The sequence below is a fragment of the Leuresthes tenuis genome, unplaced genomic scaffold, assembly GCF_036924035.1.
Source record: "Leuresthes tenuis unplaced genomic scaffold, fLeuTen1.0.hap1 SCAF_13, whole genome shotgun sequence".
In the NCBI taxonomy this organism is placed as follows: domain Eukaryota; kingdom Metazoa; phylum Chordata; class Actinopteri; order Atheriniformes; family Atherinopsidae; genus Leuresthes; species Leuresthes tenuis.
The window spans coordinates 14,304,862-14,323,658 of record NW_027325367.1 but is presented as its reverse complement, the minus strand read 5'-3'; the positions used below and the strand labels follow the sequence as shown (position 1 = coordinate 14,323,658).

At 41.6% G+C, this 18,797-nt stretch overlaps 1 protein-coding gene across 1 annotated transcript in view; it reads left to right on the top strand.

Moving 5' to 3' along the window:
* The window catches only part of nbas (NBAS subunit of NRZ tethering complex), a 157,834-nt gene that overhangs the window by 5,556 nt on the left and 133,481 nt on the right, over positions 1-18,797 (top strand). The window contains exons 6-15 of the mRNA XM_072362003.1: positions 394-437; positions 4,475-4,608; positions 5,752-5,885; positions 9,099-9,197; positions 11,137-11,275; positions 11,373-11,438; positions 11,541-11,669; positions 12,081-12,144; positions 12,675-12,868; positions 14,019-14,294. Coding sequence (XP_072218104.1) covers positions 394-437; positions 4,475-4,608; positions 5,752-5,885; positions 9,099-9,197; positions 11,137-11,275; positions 11,373-11,438; positions 11,541-11,669; positions 12,081-12,144; positions 12,675-12,868; positions 14,019-14,294 — 1,279 coding nt within the window. The remainder of the gene's footprint in view (positions 1-393; positions 438-4,474; positions 4,609-5,751; positions 5,886-9,098; positions 9,198-11,136; positions 11,276-11,372; positions 11,439-11,540; positions 11,670-12,080; positions 12,145-12,674; positions 12,869-14,018; positions 14,295-18,797) is intronic.

Here is an 18,797-nt window from a genome sequence, read left to right as displayed (position 1 = left end):
CTGTTGTTAACTGCACTCAGAGTCGTGCGAGTTGACCTCTTGTTATCGAGAGTGATCGGCCTCAGCGTGATGTCATGGCTTACGCTTGTGTCCTTTGTTCTCGGCGTCGTCAGTCAATCGCAGTGTTTTACAGCTCTGCAGCTTGACATTGATTGAGTTGTGTGAAGGTGTGGGTGTTCAGTCAGTACAAGGCCTTATTCTCAGAGGCTCGCTCTCAACGCTGCCCGCACCCTTTTGGCAGCTTGATCCATTGAGCTGCTTTAGCTGGCAGGCTATCATTGGCTGTTATAACCTACTTTATACCAGCTCATATGTAGCTAAGTGTATGTGGATCCTTGTCATCCAGTGTAATGCCAAAGCTTTTAATTTATCTTGTGTACATTTCCTTCACAGGTCTGTGAGAGATGACTTTGGCTCAGTCGTTGGGAAATGCCAAGGTAAGACTCTCTCCTCCTGTGTTATCAATCACATTCTGCAGTTCACGGTAAATAAAGGCTAAGTCACCATAGCTCACTTCAGTAGATACCCCTTTGCTTTATACACTAGATGTGTGTGCTTGTACCTCCTCATATGTTATATGCTTGGAGGGTTATGTTATATGTGTGCCTATGCTACACACTGTAGCCTTGAGTGGCTCAGAGTGTGAGAAGAAAATACCATAGAGATGTATACACCCTTGAGCAGCAGTGACCTGAGTCCAAGCAGATTGTATTTGTGCTATTAGCATTTGTTGACTTCAGTAAGAACATGAAAACATCTGTCATGCACCAATGGCTGCAGTGTTGTATTGACAAGCATCACTATGCAGCTATAAGACTTCAAAACCTGAACCTTGAAAAAACACTTTGCACACACTTTCAGACGCGGGGGGAAGAGAGAGGGGCAAAAGCACCATTTAAAAACATGTGAAATCTCCTAAATAAGGGTCCCAGAATCTGCAGTTATTTTTTTTATTATTATACAGATTTATGCTGCCAATTAAGAAAGATCCCTCAAGTTTTCTGGCGCCCCCTTGAGGTGAAGTGCGCTGCATTTTGCACCCAAGCTCAGTTTTCACCCTTTTCCTGCGTTTCAAATGACAGCTTTATGGCTCAGTTCATGATTTGTTGCAGATTTTTTTAACATCCTCGTCTAATGAAAATTTGTTGTCTTGTAAAACTGAAACAGATGGACATATTGAAATGGCAGTTTTGTCAGGATCTGTCTGGTTGTTTCTGGTGTTGAAAATTGTGATTTTCTTTAAAAAAACAAACAAAAAAAAAAATGAAATACTGTTATATGTGAAACGCAACTGGGGGAAGATTAAGATTAAATCAAAGAATTTTGAGTAAACGTTTTCATGGTAAACTGTGAAAAAGGGAAATTATTTGGAGTATTCAGTTATTCAGTAGCTCAAGTTTTTGGATATGAGCATTGCACAAATGTCAAGAAGTTGAATGTTTCTCTGTCTTTTGGTCCTTGCTGCACGGTGTTTAAAAGCAAACGAACAGAAAATGGTATTAATCATAAATGTTAAGAGAAGTCCCTGGAGTTAACTCCTGTGATGAGTGTTAATAATGTGGGGACTGTTGGAGAAATGGTAAAATAGTCATTTTGGACAGGTTTTATGTTCCTTGTCTTGCCCTCACAGCAGCTCATCAAATTCCAGCCAATACTCTACTCCTTTGATGTACACTATGTTAATTAAACAGTATTTGTACAATGTGTGCAATTAAATGTAACTGAAAGCCTATTAGTTTTAACTTGAAGTTGCTCTGATAAATCAGTGTAACAGTGTACCATATGTGTGCAATAGGAGAATTTATTGTACATGGTTCAAACCAGACTCTACAGTTTTAAAACTCCTTTTGTTTCAAAAAGGAAAAAAAAAAAGAAGCAGGATTCGTTTCCAGTCTCCTGCAGAACTGTGACCACTATGACCGACCTGTGTACTGAAGGAAAATAAGTTTTTAGCTTTTAGCATACTTATTCACAAGTCTGTAATCCTAAGCAAAAGCCTACAGAACAATTATCCCAGAAACCTACATAGTAAATCAGTTTCTGGCTCACACTTGTTTGCCCTATTGGCCTTTATTTGAAGGAAGCTTGACAGGAAACGGGGCAGAGAGAGCGAGAGGGTGACATGCAGCAAAGGCCCACGGGCCAGAATCTAGCCCAGGACGGCTGCGACGGGCCGAAGAGCCTCCGTACATGTGTCGCCCGCTCATCTCAGTGAGCCCGGTTCACACTTTTTACTGATCACTTGCACGAGCGCTTTATCAGTCCCAGAACTTACTGCAGCCCTCAGAGTGCATCCCAGGCAAATATTCTATTCCGCAGTTTTAAAGAAAGGGATTCAGGTCTGCAGGTAAATGAAATGGGTTCTTGCTTTGCTTATTTTCCACTTCTCCACAACGTCGGATGAAGTTCAGACGAGTAGTTTTCACAGACAAATAACCGGCAACTATACCTCTGCCTCGGCTCTTTCCTTTTTAGAGAGACAAAGCAGTCGCTCGGGAAAAAGCGCAGAATGAAACCTGCGTGGGTTTTGTTAATATCTCCGCTGGTTTCCTTCCTTCTATCCATCTCATTTTCTTTTGTCTGTATTTTCTTTTTCGTTTTCGTCATCTGCTCTACTCCCTCAGTCTCTCTTTCTCACTGTATTCTCACTGTATGTTCTGCTCTGGCGAGCCATCATTGTGGTCCGTTGTTCTTAATGGTTCATAGTGTGGATAACTGTAGCCCCTGGGCCCGTGTAAACCCGAGCCTTCCTCTTCTTTTTTTTCTCTCTCTCCATTTCATCTCTCTTTTTCATTTTTCTCTAACTTCATTTCATTTCACGGAGATTTGTCCTAATGGATTTTGCTGTGATCCTGTCTTTAATGGCATTTTCTTTAAATGGAGCGCGCCCGGGTGTGTGTGTGTCTGTGTGTGTTTGTGCGTGCGTGCGTGCGCACTCCCATGTGTGCTCATATTCAGTGCGTCCACACCTATGTATCTCTCTGCCCCCCCCGTCCCTCCCCTCCACGGCTGCTTTTTTTGCACTAGCGTTTTCTCCCACCCCCGTACATAATTCATAGGTATTGAGCTCTGTTAAATGCATCTGCAAGGCTTTAGATAGAAGGCCTCTATTGGGTCATTGGGTGTAATTCTGCTCAACTTCTGCCGCCACCATCGCTTGGAGGGGGGGGGGGGGGAGAAAAAAAGAGAGCAGCATCCAATTTTCCAGTACCCCCAAAAAAGCCATCTATGTGGAAATGGAGCCCTCTGAGCTGCAGAACAACTTACTGTATACAATTCCTAATAGGAGACCAGATAGAAAGCGAGGCAGTGTTGGAGTGAAATAAAGAAAGAGATTGAAATACAAAGCATACGAGCCAAAAGAACAGCGAGAGACCAAAGCAGGTGCTCGGTACCTATAGCTGTCATAGCAGCTCCATGTTTTTGTTTTGTGGAAGTCTCAGAGGTGCAGTAAGTCGCCTCCCTCCTGAGGTGCTCCCTGATACCAAGGCCTTCAAATTTGGGGAACTATTATTTCTCTCTGTGGGTGACAAATTCATCGTTTCCTGCTCCGTCTCCTCCCCAGCCTCTTCCCTTTCCTCTCATTTTCCCTCTGTCTTTGTCTGCCTTGCCTCCCACTTCTTCCCTTTGTTCTTCATTTAAAATTCTAGTCATACAATATCCAACGACTCCATTTGTTTGCGGTACTGCCCACCAGGGGTTGCAGCAGCATTACTCAGCCAAGAAATTCGGCACAATAAACGCCAACAGCGCTGTTATGAGATATCAACAAAAGCATTGCTTCTTTTTCACAACTTTATTGCTTTATTGCAGCACCAGAGCTACATCTTTCACAATGTTGTCCACAAATGCAAACATCTAAGCCCACGAAAAAAAAAAAAAACTGCATCTAGTTTAAGATTTGAATAGTTTCAATGTTCTGCTCAAATTGCACAAATGTTCCCCTCTTAGTGTTTAATTCATTGTGAAATAATCACTTATTCAAAACGGACTCGGGATCAAAGGCCTTCCTTCAGGTGGAAGGATAACAGAGAAAATTCCAACAGGCACAGATGTGCTTTATCATAGCGATATGGTTACACTCAGCACTGCTGAGCCAGCAGGATGCTAAAGAAGTAGCCTATACTTCAATAAACACTCAATTTATGATCTCTGTTCTTCTCCCACTTTTCTCTTTCACTCGCTTTCCCCTCACTGTGAGCTTGTGTGTGCTCACGTGTCTTTGAGAGGCAATTATTGAGATATTGTTACTAGCTTATGCCTCGGAGATGAATTGCATAGATCCTATACGCTTTGTGTTGCATCTGCATTATCTTTAGTGTTTCATTTCCATTTATCATCAGCAAACCACGTTGCACAACGGATTACTCTTTGAAAGTGTTCTCATTTGATGTAATTTGCAAGCTTTGACAACTTGAATCTTTTCTCATTTTTTGGATTTAAAGTTGTTTTATTTTTTTCCCATCTGCTGTAGTGCCAAAGGACCCGAACCCACAGTGGCGAAGGGTGGCGTGGAGCTATGACTGCGCTTTGCTGGCCTACGCTGACAGCACCGGCACCGTTCGGCTTTTTGACCTCATGGGCAGCGAACTCTTTGTCATACCACCGGTAACCATGACCACACACTCTGAAATCATCGAACGGCCCTTTCCCCATCCTGCTGTCCTTGTGTTTAGTGATCAGATATAGCATGTAGAATCCCAGCTTCAATTCAGCTTTTAGCAGATTATAAGCTTAGGAAGCGCAGTCTCTTATTCTGATTTAGAATGAGTGCGCTGCGGCAGTTATCAGGATTCAGACATCCATAATTTCTACTCCAGAAATAAGCCTAGCCAGGCTGTACTGTTTCATTTTAGTGCACATTTACAGGGCACTTTTAGCTGCCTGTCACCTTTGAAGAAACCATCTGCTTGTCAGACGCACTGTGCTCCCTTTTTCTGTCACGCCGGCTTTCTAATTCATTGTCTATTGCTGCCGCTTCTCCATTCTTTGCTCGTAGTGTTCCATTCCTTCTTCACCACTTCTTATCTTTAATTTTTCACGCATGCTGCTCCCCCAGTCTTCCCTTGATATCTCTACTCTCGCATTTCTTTCATTCTTGCATCTCTGTCAGTCTCTTTCCGAGCTGCCATCCCCCGTCATTTGAATGCCCTCAGTGCGCTATATATTATTACTCCTCAATTTCTGTCCATCATTCCCTCTATTTGTCCACTGTGTCTGTCAGACGGTGAGTGCAGACACCCATCCTTCTCCCCAGCCACACTAACCTTTGAAAGTCTGTGATCCTCGTGGCTTTAGTGCACTTCTTTGTCGTGCATCCTGGCACACTTACATCAGCAACCCAAGCTCTGCTGTACTCTTCCTCTTGTTTGTCACCATTAAGTGCACGCAGCATTCATTTGCTGCTATTTCTGGAGGAGATGACAAAAAAGTCAATTTGACAGAAAGTGTGCATGTGTGGGGGAAAAAAAAAAAAAAATCCAAATGAGCTAATCTTCCCTCCCCCGTTCTCTTTTTTTAATGTCTCTGTCTGTGATCTTGTGTTCCCTGCCCTCCCGGTCTCATCACTTGCTTTCTTCATCTTTTGTGTACTTCATGTCCTTCAACAAGCGTGTCTCATCTTATGTGCCCTTATTTGTTTGCCCTTGTAAAAACTTTGTGGGGATACAAACTGATGATTATACATGTTTTTCTCAGTCTTTTGAGAAGACACCATGTCTGACTGTTCTTTCTTACCCTCTCCTGATCCAGGCGGTGAGTTTTCCTGGAGACTTCAGTTGCGCAGTTGCAGGCCTGATCTTCTTGGAGTACACAGCCAGTGCTCAGTGGTCCGCCGAGCTTCTTGTGATCACATATAGTGGCGGGCTCAAGAGCTATCTAGTAAGGTAAGAGACAAAACTGCTTTATTAGAAATAACTGGGTCCAGGTTGGCAGCTTATTTAAATGCTGTAGCTTGTAATTTAAATGTGCATACTGTACGTTAAAGGATTTGCTGGACAACTCTTTTTTTTCTCATTAGACTCTAGAACTTTGCTCAAAGGGTTTTTCTTTGTGCATCTGTGCCGAACGTCATTTGAACTCCTTGGTGGTTCCTCAGGTGTTCATAACCATCTGAACCAGTTATCTCTCTTAGCTGACGGTGACTGATTCTTCTGCCTGATTTTTACACCTACTAATAAGCTGATTCATGTGCAGCAGTTTGAACTGATGATCTTGGAACAGACAGCTGTTTACAGATGACTCCAAGAGACTCAATCTTACTGTCCTGTTTCTTGGATCAGCACTGAGCTCCTTGGACCTTTCTAATGGAATGTGTGTGTGTTGCTTGACAGCATGTTGGCCCAGAGAGGCTGCCTGCTGTAATAAATCCTAATCACCAAGTTAGGAGGCTTTGACAAATTCAGACTCGTTGGAACTTTAGCTTGTGTACATTTGTGTGCCCGTATGTGGCAGGTTGATTTCAGAAGCCTAAAATCAAATCTTGTTGTTGAGTTACTCTGTCCTACAAGCAAAAAAGTTAAAGTGATGAGTGTATACAAACTTCAGACTGGACACGAACTCCTATTTGACCCTGCTGAACTCCAGTGTGCTTGCAGCTCAACTGAAACTTGCTTTCATCTTTTACATTACATTTTCAGCTCTTTTTGACATTTAGTTTCTTACTCATGAAATTAAAGTTCAGCTGCTTTCACCTTCTGCATGTCAACCAACTATTGGTCCTTTCTTGATCCTAAACCTCATCTTAACTGCTTTAACCATTGCAGCAGTCATCTCAACATGTGAAGTTTGGCCTACAGTCACAATTTACTTTTAACTTCTGCTTGTTTCTGCCATTGAAGCAGCTTTTTGTGCTTACTTATCAACTGACTTTCATCTTTCATTCTCAATAGCTGTTGCCCATTCTATGAAAATAGCAACTGACATTTCAACTGCCCTAAAAGCTTTAATTTATATTGACATTCCTGCATTTGTACGTTAACAAGCACCAACTTATTTTAGCAGATCCACTACATCTGACACAGTTTATAATTATAAATGATGGCTCAAACACTCTCTCGTTCCTTACAGGGCCTTCAAATGAAGTTATTGTATTTTGCTCCTCGGCTGATTGAACTGCTTTTGTTTTTGGAGTCTGTTTTTGTGCTTTTAACTAAACCAGACTGAACAAGCTGAACTTCCATGATTTGATTTCAGCATTTTGACCTGTTTGAGTAGTTTGCGCCTGAATGTTCAGCTTAAGCAAGGGCAGTTATGCTTTTTTTTCCATGTCGGCAAATACTTGATTTAACTAAATGCTTACATTGGAGTGCGTTTGCTGAAGCTGAACAATGAAGACCCTATAGTTCAGCTTCTTTAGATATTATAATTAGGTTTCCACTTCATCTACAATTTAATTTTTTTTCATTATTCATATAATATATTCAGCCTACTTTTTTCTCGAGGAATCTATATTGTGGGCCAATAATTCTGGTTGATATAGGCAAAGGACAGGCTCTATGTGGCAATTTTTGCTTCTGCTTTTCCCATTACTATCCCTTTTTTTTTTTTTGATGAGTCACTGCATGCTTTCAGAACAGAGGGTTACAGTTTACTCATATTGACGGTGTTTATTGATGGTACATGCTTCAAAATCTATTAGCAGGTGCAATTCCAATAACCCTTTCCACCCACAACTCTGGCATGTTTTACACCTCGCAGAGCTACAGCACATGTGCTATGCTAATAGCCAAAATCCGAACGAGCTAAAACCGGGTAACGGATGTAACCGTCACTGACAACAAATGGATAATTAACAGTTTTCATCAACACTCCCCAAACTCCACATCACTGCCTCTTTGAGTTTTAGCATATGCTAGCTGTTAATTGCAGCAACATTTCATGAGCTTTTTCAGGTGGGCAGCTCACCAAACACACACACACACACACACACACACACAATCTAAACTGCTGCTGCAAGTATTGCATGGTCCAACCATTATAGAGCAGTGCACGTTATTTGTGGTATGTTTATATGCTGCATGCTTGTCTTTACTCAAACGCCAAAGGCAGTGATCTAAGATGAGATAAGATAGTCCTTTATTAGTCCCACAGAAGGGAATTTCACGTCTCTCTTTGACTACCAATTCCCGTGCTTGCATATGCTTATTCAAACAAACATTTTGAATATTTTATGACGTCTGATTCGTGTATGTCCTTGTCCCGCGGCTTCCCATACCTTTCCTCTTTGATTTAGCATTGGCACTAAGTCATTTTGAGAATTGACTCTCAGCCACAATGCGGCAACACGCTAAGACACAGGGGGAAATTGTACATGTGTTCAGAAGATGTCCAGCACTCTAAAAGTTGCCCTATTACAGGTAGAGAAATGGTGTTGGCTGCCTTTGAAACCATGGAGGTAATGGTGTAAATGGTAATTAAGATGTGGGAGACAGTTGGAGCAGATTTCCTTTGGAAGTGTTTTTGTCAGTTAATTTCTAATGTGGGGCTTCCATTCACTTTTCCTCTTCTTATGACTGCATTCCAATAATGTAGCTCAAATAGTTTAAATTAGAGTTTCAGACTTATAGCTGCACTTTGACAGTAAGTCATTTCTATCAGTCTCTTGCTCTGTGCCAGCACTTCTGCGTGTGTCTGCACACACACACACACACACACACACACCTGCTTACTGTAGCATAAACACCTAAACTTCTGGAGGAAGCTAAACTGTCAAAATCTGAAATCTTCAATATCCCTCAGCTATTTCCTTTGTGCTGCTTTTCTTTTCCTTTCTTTACCTGCCTCCCTTCTTCCCTCCATTCATTTACACTGCAAGAAAAAAAATTTCCCCTGTGAGGTATCTTAACACAAAAAACCACAACATTTCCTCCGGTAACTATTTAATTCAGATCGCTCCCCTTTAATTGGATTATATATTTTACCGTGTCACATTTTCAACGCAGCTGAGAGAGAAATTGCTCTGTCATTTCCCTCAAAGAACCGCTTTGCTGCACCATTAACAGTTTCCACACCAGTGTTTGTGTTTTGTTGTATGCGCCAGAGTTTAATTAAAGGCAACTTGTCATTTTGTTATCCTCTCTGTTATTGCTTTGTTTCAGTGTGGGAACCAATCAGAACTTTCAGGAGAACCACGCCTTCAGTTTCTCTACCCACTACTCCCACGGCATCACCTCAGCTATTTACCACCCTGGCCACCGGTATGTTGAATAGCCTGTTGAATATAGTTGAAATACCGAGTATTTTGGAAAATGAACATATTCCCCAACACCAAGCTTTTAATCTATCAATGATTGCCTAATTAATGCCTGTAGCCTTGACTTGACTCTCGACACACTTTATTTTTATTTATCTTGAGGACACCCCAGTCCAAGACTCTATTAGTGTAGTGTTTGATCAAGTGTTTTTCATACATTTATATTCAAGCATCTAAATGCATCCTTAGAAATCCTTTGAATCAGTTTTCACCCTCAAACCCATTACTGCAGATACCATGACATATGAAGCTTAGATATCTGAAGTTGAAAGCTTTTGAGTGATTTCCAAGTCTTTCGTCATTTAAAAACTAGAGGCGTCGTCAATCGGCTGTTTTATTTTGATTACTGTGACGGAACTAGATTAGGGTTAACCGCATTATAATTAGCTAGATGTAAGCCTTACAAACTGGTTGTAGCTATGGGGAACTGCATTTTTCAACTCATTACTGGTATTACTAAACTTTACTCAGCTCTACTTTTCAGACAGAATCATCATTAGAAACTGAACTCTTGCAAGCAGTAATTTTTCTCAAGATAAAAGTCATTTTCAGATCTGTGCACATAGTTGTGCAAATCTGTGGGCACCGACTGGACAATCCTGGTCATGGGTTGCAAATCTAATGGTTTATAAACCAAGAGTACAGATGGTCACATGGCTCTCTTTGTTGGTGGACTTTAGACATGCCTCAGTAGCACACAGGTGTTATTTGTGCTCCAACAATTCTTTGCTCATAAGGTCGCAGAGCGTGATGGAAGTTTAGTCTACTGTTACTCTGTCACTGGAGTTTAATTTGGTGCTGTTACAATGACAATAATAAACCAATCTACGTTTAGGCGGTGCTATCAGTAATTGAGAGGAAGGCCAGTGAAAGCAGCAAAAAAGGTTTCTTATAGAGACATCCTGCACATGCATAAGATGTTGTAGTGTGGAGTGGGGCCAAGTGGAAGAAATGAGCCAATCTCTTTAATGTAATACCTGCAGGAATTCACTGCAGCAGTGCAGGATGGCCTTGGCTCTGTTCACCACATTCAAAGGTTTTGGTTTAATTATGTCTGCCTCATATTTGTGGCCCAACTGTTTTCACCAGGGTCCCCCTTTACTTTGGCCAGTGCAACCTGGTTTGACAGTGTAATTGAATTTGGCAGCTACTGTCAAATGTTTGCCAAGTGATAGATGAGATGAAACTTTAATGATCCCTGTGTGAAAACTGGGTCAGCATCAGAGAGAATAGATGAGAGATGAGGGGGAAAAAAAAAAAAAAAGAAGGGGCAAGAAATGGGATGTAAGAAAAATCATTTCAGAGGCTGAACATGATTATGAAAATAATAGATGGATTATTTTGTAATGCGTGCGCACATTTTTAGATGTGCATCTGGAATATTAAAGGAAGTTTGGATGAGTTTGCTGTCCTGAAGCCACCAGATTGTAGAATAAACACCCTGTTTTAGACATCACCACCTACCCTAATCACACACATTAGCTCTGTATCAGTTTTAAAAACAAAAATAATCCTCAGATTTTAGCTCGTGTTTCCAGCAGGGGGCAGTGTTGAACTTAACAGCCCAGCTCCATGCACATCTTTTCCACCTCTCCAGTGTAGCATCTGTTCCGTCTCACTACTGCAGAGAGCCACTGATCACTGTTTTTTTTTTTTAATTTTTAATTTTATTTTTTGGTCTTAACCATGCTCATCCGTTAATTCCAAGCTAGAATTTCACCTTTTGATGAATAACATTTAAGCCACTACTTTTCTTTAAAAGCTAAATTCAATCATAATAGTTCTCATGGATAACCTGGGTTGAAGCCAGGTTAAAGGATGACCTCACACTTTTACATTGATCTGATGGGACACAGTCACTACAAATGCGTGTCTGTTTATAGATTGTTGCTTGTCGGGGGCTGTGAGGCAGGAGATGACGGCGCATCCAAGGCGTCTTGCTGTGGCATCACAGCCTGGAGGGCGCTTTCTGGGTCGCCACACTACAAGCAGGTCTCCAGCTATGAGGACAATATCAGTCCGGTGGGAAGTCCAAACATACTTGCACATTTTCATGGAAGCAAATCAGCCTTGCAGTATCTTAACAAATGTATTCCCCGTGCGTTTGTGTGTGCGCTAGAATCAGAAGAGAGGCTTCTTCAGGATTCCCAGCTTTAGGTTCTTTCCCAGACAAGGAAATGAAAAGGTACTGCAGGCCTCTTCTTTCTGTTGACCTCACTGCAAAATACAAGCGTGATACAAGCATCCAAAAAACCTAAATGTGTTTCTCTGCGTGTGTGTTGTCCAGGATGGTGTTTTTCGCATGAGTCTGAGCCCTGATGGCACCCTGCTTGCTGTCATCCACTTCTCCGGTCGCCTGTCTCTCTGGGACATCCCGTCCCTTAAACAAAGGGCCACATGGAGCCAAGGCCAACAGGTACATGTCTAAACTACATTTAGACATTTATTTGTGTGTGTGTTGGTGGTGCATCCATGAGTTTGCTTCAGCTGAGTGACTCTATGTGCACTGCAGTAATGTGTCATGGTGATATTTCGTGTATTAGATGCTTGACTTACTTTATTAATGTAATCTCTTTCTGACCAAGCTAAGAGCGTGCTTGTGTGTGTTTATTTGCTCCCATCCTACTGTAAGGGAGGTGGCTTATGGAGAACTTGCATTCGCGGAATGTTTTGCCGATTAATGCTGCGTGTGTGGATGTTCTGCTTCACCGCTGACGGAGCTTGTGTGTGTGCTGTCAGTGTAAACAGGGTTAGCAGATTAATTTCTTGCCCCTGTATTTTTTTCCCCTCCTTCTGTGGTTCCTCCATCTTTTGGTCCTCCCTGCAGCCAGGATTTGAGGAGATCAACCCAGAGTGGAAGACATCACTGGAGAGAAGGAAGAAAATAAAAGGTATTTTGGCCTGAAGGGATAAAAAAAAAAAAAAAAAGAGCCTACTTTGTTGCTGACATGGCATTGCACTTTGGATACAATTTAATGATCTTCGACATGTGTGACTCACTGAATTACACAGTTATTAAGACTTACAGACCATGCAATGTATGGCAAGGCTAGTAAATACTGTTCTCCCTCAGTATTCACCTCTTTGGATGTGTGTATTTCTCTGCTTGTGTAGTTGTCTTTAATCTTATTTTGACAGTTTTGGGCCAGTTGTGATAGAAGCTATGACAGTTTGTGTAAACAGTAATCTGTGTATACTTCCTCAACTCAAGTATGACAATTAATGTCACACATACATTTATGAACATGTCACGGAGGAGGAAAGCAATTTAAAAAGTGCCAATTCGGATAGGGGATTATCATCCCAAAAGATACATGTGTACAAAGTGTTTTCCAAGTGTACAAAGCCTGTTCAAACAGGACAAATGGAAATGTGAGAAATGTGTCCTTTTACGCTGCCTTTATGTCGCATCGCCTCCCAGATAAGGAGCAGTACTACCCGCTGGTGGATGTGAACTGGTGGAGTGACAACGTGTTGATTCTGGCTCGCTGCTCCGGATCGGTCACGGTCTCATCTGTTAGGACATTGCGCAACCTTCTGGGGAAATCCTGTGAATGGTTTGAGCCGTCGCCACGAGTCACTGCCGCGCATGACGGGGGCTTCCTTAGCCTGGAGGTAAATGTCACGATGGTGGAATGCACGTGTGATTAGGTGAACGCGTAGAGGGAGTTTCAACAGCGATATGTGGGACTCGAGAGCATCCTTGAATATGGGGCTTTAAAAGGCAAAGAGTTGTTTAATATCTAAAACACCATTTCAGTTCCGGATGGCTCGGGTTTGGAGCCTATCCCAGCATGCACTGATTAGATGAGAATAAATGAAACGGACTGGACTGGTCACAGAGTCTAAAGGTAAATGTCAAATCCGAGTTCTCAGTTTTATGATGCAAACTGTCCTTTTGTTTCACTCGTGTGCTTCAATTTTTTATTGTTATCTGATCCTCGGATTTCTTTACCAGCAACTCTTAGGAAAGGTTTCATCAGCCTCAACACAGAGGAGCTACAGATGTTTTCAGTCTGTAGTTGTAGTTCATCTACAGCAGTGTCTTGAGTGTGTAGGTCGTGTCTTGAACACAGGCCTTCATGTAAAGATCTTGTACGTATAATATGCCTCTATAGATGTAGAATAATTGGAGCCTTTGTGTTGTTCATTTATCCACAGGTACTGAAATGCTTCATCATTTTTTTTTTTTTGTACTGAGCTAAAACCCAGTGGGGCATCACAGCAGAATATGCTGCAGTGTGTGCATTGAAAATGTGCAAATAATTACCCCCAACCGAGGCAATCAAAAAAAACTAGAGATGAAGACAAAACGAGTGAGAAGAAGTGCTTTGGACAGCTTGGATTTGGATTTATTGTTGAGCAGCTTGACGCTGCTGTTGTTTTTGTGTTCAGACAAGCTGCTGAGTGGGCACGAGAGTGTTAAATTTAGTGTGTTTAGCAAGTTGAGCACGGCTAGATTTAAAATGTGCTGCACTATGTTTCATGCTTCATTTGTCATCTGTCTTTTAATGCCAGCATAAAACCTCCGTATGCTCCATCAGAAAGTCATTATGGGCAACGGCTGTAAATCCTCTTGTGGTCTGAGCCAACGAGACAGATGTATTTTATGTAAAAGGACAACTGTAGCTTTAAGATCCCTTTCAAGTAATGTTTGCAGTGTTAATCCAAACTATTTCATTAGTCCTCTTGTCTGCCTTCATTATTGATACTTGCACTCTGTTGATCTTTCCTCTCTGTGCTGTGTTTACTTCCTCTTTACCAGTGTGAGGTGAAGCTTGCCCACAAGCGTGCGCGCTTTGAGAGTAACCTTAGTGGCGGGGCCAGTGAGGACGAGGAGGGGGACGACGGCGGAGACTCTGACTCGGATGAGGAGTCCTCTGCAAAAGCCCGCTACTTTGGCTACATCAAGCAGGGCTTGTATTACGTGACAGAGATGGAGCGGTTTGCTCCACCTCGCAAGCGCGCTCGTACTGTGATGAAGAACTACCGTCTGGTCAGTCTGAGGTCAACGACACCGGAGGAGCTCTACCAGAGAAAGGTAGGAGGCTAAAACACCTGCTGCTCCTGTGTATGGAAGTGAGACATTTCTCCAGTAGCAATAATTAAGGCAAATAAGCGGTCAACATTTCACTCAGTCTGAGTAAAAAAAAAAAACGGCTCCAAATGGGCAGATCAATGCTCTTTTTCCCATTTATTTGTGCATGCTTCATGATGTGCTCCCATCAGATTTGCCCACTGTTTTAAGTCTGGAAATTAAGTAATTTCACAATGTGGTGAAATAAACCTGGGAGCTGCAGTCATCCAAACTATGATAACAGAAAATTAGCCTTTTGATACATTTGGTATCTGTTCTCCTTACAGATTTGGGGAAAAGGAGTCAAGGTGATGATTCAGTCACACCAGCAGCTGAGCCGCCTCTCAACTTTAAACCAGAATGGTTTTACTAATCTGCACTTTCTGATAGTTAACTCCTTTTAAAGCGTTGAATCTGTTGTAGCAACAGCTGTGTTGTATAGATAAAAGCTCACATAGTGCCCCACAGTTTTGTTACATTTCTATTTAAGCAGGCAGAGCCAAATGGAGAACTGAATATAAAAAGGGAAATACAGATAACTCCTTTATTTTCTTTTATTAAAATATCAGAGATTTTTCCCAAAGCCTCAACATTTATTTTCACATTATGTTTTATAGATAACTTACAATTTGAAGATGCTGAATCACATAAAAGCAGAATAATTTTTATGACCGTGGTTTAATTGAATATGTTTTGCTGCTCTGCCTTGCAGGCCTACAAATTTTAGGACAAAACATAATCCAGCAACCTGTGATCTAATAAAAAGAGGTGGGATTACTATTGAATTTGTCTCCCTTGTGAGCCCCTGACTCTTCCTACGTGCCACCATGAGTTTGCAGTTTGTGAATTATTTATTTTTTGATGGACTCTGAAAGTAAATATGTTGAAATAAATCTAAAGTGTAAATTGTGAGGTGAGATACGGTTTAGGGTTACCACTTCAGGCGTGTTTATTCTGTGGTGCCTTATGGGATATTCAGTTTGTCGGACAGTGAAACCCTTTGTTTGCTAATCTGTATCCTACTTTCTGAAGTGCCATCTTGTTTTGCTTCTGCGTTGTCTGAAACCATGGTAACCGCATCATGAACTGGAACTGCGTCTCAGGGCAGTATGAGTAAATGTTTCTTTCTCTTTTTTCATTGATAATATTTTGCAACAATCATAAGGCGCTTGTGATGTGTGACAAAATTGGAATGTCGCAACATCACGTAGAGTGAAGTGATCACACTCTGTAAATTGACCACACTGTGATAACTTGGGCGATGATCCTCAAACTTTTCCATCGTAGAGGGAAAAAAAAGCAAAAAAAAAAAAAAAGTTTCGGCAAGTTCTTTGTTGATTGGCCAATAACTCGCACAAAGAAATGTCTAACATGCTAATTTAGATGTCCTCATCGTTAACCTTCTGCTTGCTAAAAGTAGCTCTTGATGAATATCAGCATGTTAACTGAAAAATTGGCGGTTGGATGGTCACCTGCTGTGCAAATCTTTCCCATTTTCATAACATTCACATTGTTGGTGTGACATGTTACTGTGGACAGATGCTACCCAGTTGACTATACTAGTTGCAGTTGGACTCATCAGAACGGGGTAGCACAAATTAGGCGTTTCTGTTACCGTTTACTTATTCATAACAGCACACACGACAACATGCTCGTGTGTTTTACATGCGTTCACGCTGGAATGCCTCCATGCTTGGATTTGAATGTTCTTTTAGCTCAGCAGTGCAACCTCACACGGTGTTATGGATTCATTTTGGCAAAGAAATTGATATTGCCAATATAATATTTCAAAGACACTCCATTTCTAATTACACAATCCCTTATGCACGGCCTTAATCATTTTAAAATGAGTACATGAGTCATGTACGCCTCACTGTAATCAATTTTAAGGGGAGTTGTCTTCAATGGTGGATATAGAATTTACAGCGAAACTCATCATCTCTTTTTGGCACTTGATTTCGCAGCAATTGACAGAGGTCGCATGCGTTTGTTTGGTCGTTGCATGAATTGTAACGGCCTGATCAGCGAAGCTGGTTTCTGACTAAATGAATCCTTTCTCAGCTTGGTGGAGTGCTGTTGTTTTTGTCAGATCAGCTCCAGGGTGGTATTGAGGAGATATGAAAACCAAGCAAGATGCTCAGTCTGCTTTAAGGCTATTTTTCAGTCCTGGGGGATCCTCTGAAATGCTAATTGCTGTATAGAAATATGGCTGTCGGTGGTGCCGGCTACAAATTGCAGCAAAGACAACAACATGCTCTATCACGAATCACAGCGAGAGTGGTATCTGCTCTCTACGGTTCCGAGTTCGCACATTGTTCATCAGTCATTTTTATGACCTATCATCTGCTGCCTTCTTCATCAATGTCATTGTCATTAAACGCCATTAGTCATTGCCATCAATCCTAACAGTGGAGAGTTACAAAGTGATACATCATTATTATCTCTTTGTAACAGTTGCTACCGGCGGCACTTCCCTTGCTGCTGATGCTGCTCATCTGCTGAAATGTTTTTATTTTCCGTTCACATGTACCAGATGTAGGTGTGTATGTGAAGAGGAGGAGGGACTTCTGTATTGTCTGCATCTAGGTTTCCGCGTGCATGTGTCCATGCATACGTTTGCTCTTTGTTAGTTGAAGCTTATTGCTTCTCTTCTGCAGGATCTGTATCGTTAGACCTTTCTGTAACTCTGCACACATTCACTGAATCCAAACCCGCATGAGCTGATCCCTCCTCGGGGATTAACCTCTGTCATATTTTGAAGTCAAATTGACTGTGAGCAAACCAGAACAGGTGGATTTGGGTTATTTCCTCAAGACAGCCTTCTCATGTATTTAAAGAGATTGATGAATGACAGGGTGGTGGAACCCTGGCTGCATGAGAAGTGTTCTGGCAAGGCTGCTAACAGTTTTATTAGCTGAATATAGAGAGAGGAGGAAGTGTTTTTTTGATGTCCTCCTACGTGAGGTTTGTGTGGGGTTCTTACTGGCCTCCGGGAGCCACAGTCTGGTTAATGTGTTGCTTTGTACTCCTACACACAGTAAGAGAAGGATACTCGATGTGTCTGCCGGCCAGTGTGCTCGCATGTCTGTGCCGACATGCACGCTGAGTGGGCCTACATAAAACACAGCGTTATTCTATGCTGTTGTTGGATGAAATCATTTTGTGAGAAATTGATATGACAAAAAGCTTTAAAACATATCGGTTCAGGAGGAATAATGCAGCAACAGAGACATTGAATATCAACTCAACCAGTGTTCCCACATCAGATCTATGATTTCATTTTGTAAAGTGTGTTGAAGATCTGGTGAAAAATGAACCTATTTCAGAGGTGAAATCTCAAATATTAGAGTCCTGGGGGAGTTCTTTATCGCATTACAGCCACTTTTACAGAGAATTGCTTAGATTTACTACCTAAAGGAAACATATTCTTTTTTTTTTACCTTTTACCATACCTTTTTTCACAAGCTGACAATTTTCGGAGGTCTTTAAGAAATGTCTGCTACATGCTTTGGTGGAAATAGCACAGACTGCAGAACACTTTGCTTAAAAAAACAATTTTTTTTGGTTTCTTTCTTCAATAGCAGCTGGTTTTAGGGTGTGAAGTGAGCCGCTTGTCTCAACTCCACCCTTCTGTCGCGCAAGGTGTGTCTTCATTAAGATCTGTCTTACAGCTCCAAACGACCATGCAGACATAATTTGGACTGGAATTGCAAGTCAATGAACACTTGTAGACTGTTATTACTGTATTATAGAGCACACAGAAATCCGAATGAAAGCTAATGATAGCACAGACAGCAAGCCCAGGTCAATCTACCTTATAACAAAAAATCCTTAAGTGGCAATTTCATTCACAAATAACTCTCCTCGTCTCCATATCCGCCACAGAGAGCTGGTACTAATCCCTCTGTTTGACACAGTCTTGTTTGCGAGTCGTGTATTGAACTGGTCGAGTTGTTTTAAACACCCAGTCGCAGATAGGAGTCAAGCACCTGCTGTCAAGCACATTGATTCATTAAAAGATTACGTCGTAACTCTTCTGTCTCACATTCTTCCCTTAAACTCTGGTCTTAAATAGCGCTCCATTCCTCTGTATTTTGAGTTTTTAGCTAATTCAGTCAAAAACTGAACTGTTCCATCTGATTTCTGATGAGAAAAGCAAAGAAAAATTGTGACGAAAGAGCAGCAACTTCCCTCTTTTGAGGTAAAGGGAATGCAGCAGGATTTAGAGTTGGGTGAAGATTAAAATGGGGAGGCTGGATGCCTCTACTCTGAACGCAAATATATGCTCTTAGAAAAGGGAAAAAAACCCTTTTTCTATGTTTATGAAATATTTCCCCATTGAATATAATTTACTGAGCAAGTTTCAGGGGTCTGCGAACAGAAACGGTTTAAAAAATGAACCACCACTTGCTGCTCAAATGCCAAACGAGCCCAATGATTTTGCAAGGCACACAGCACCTAATTTGA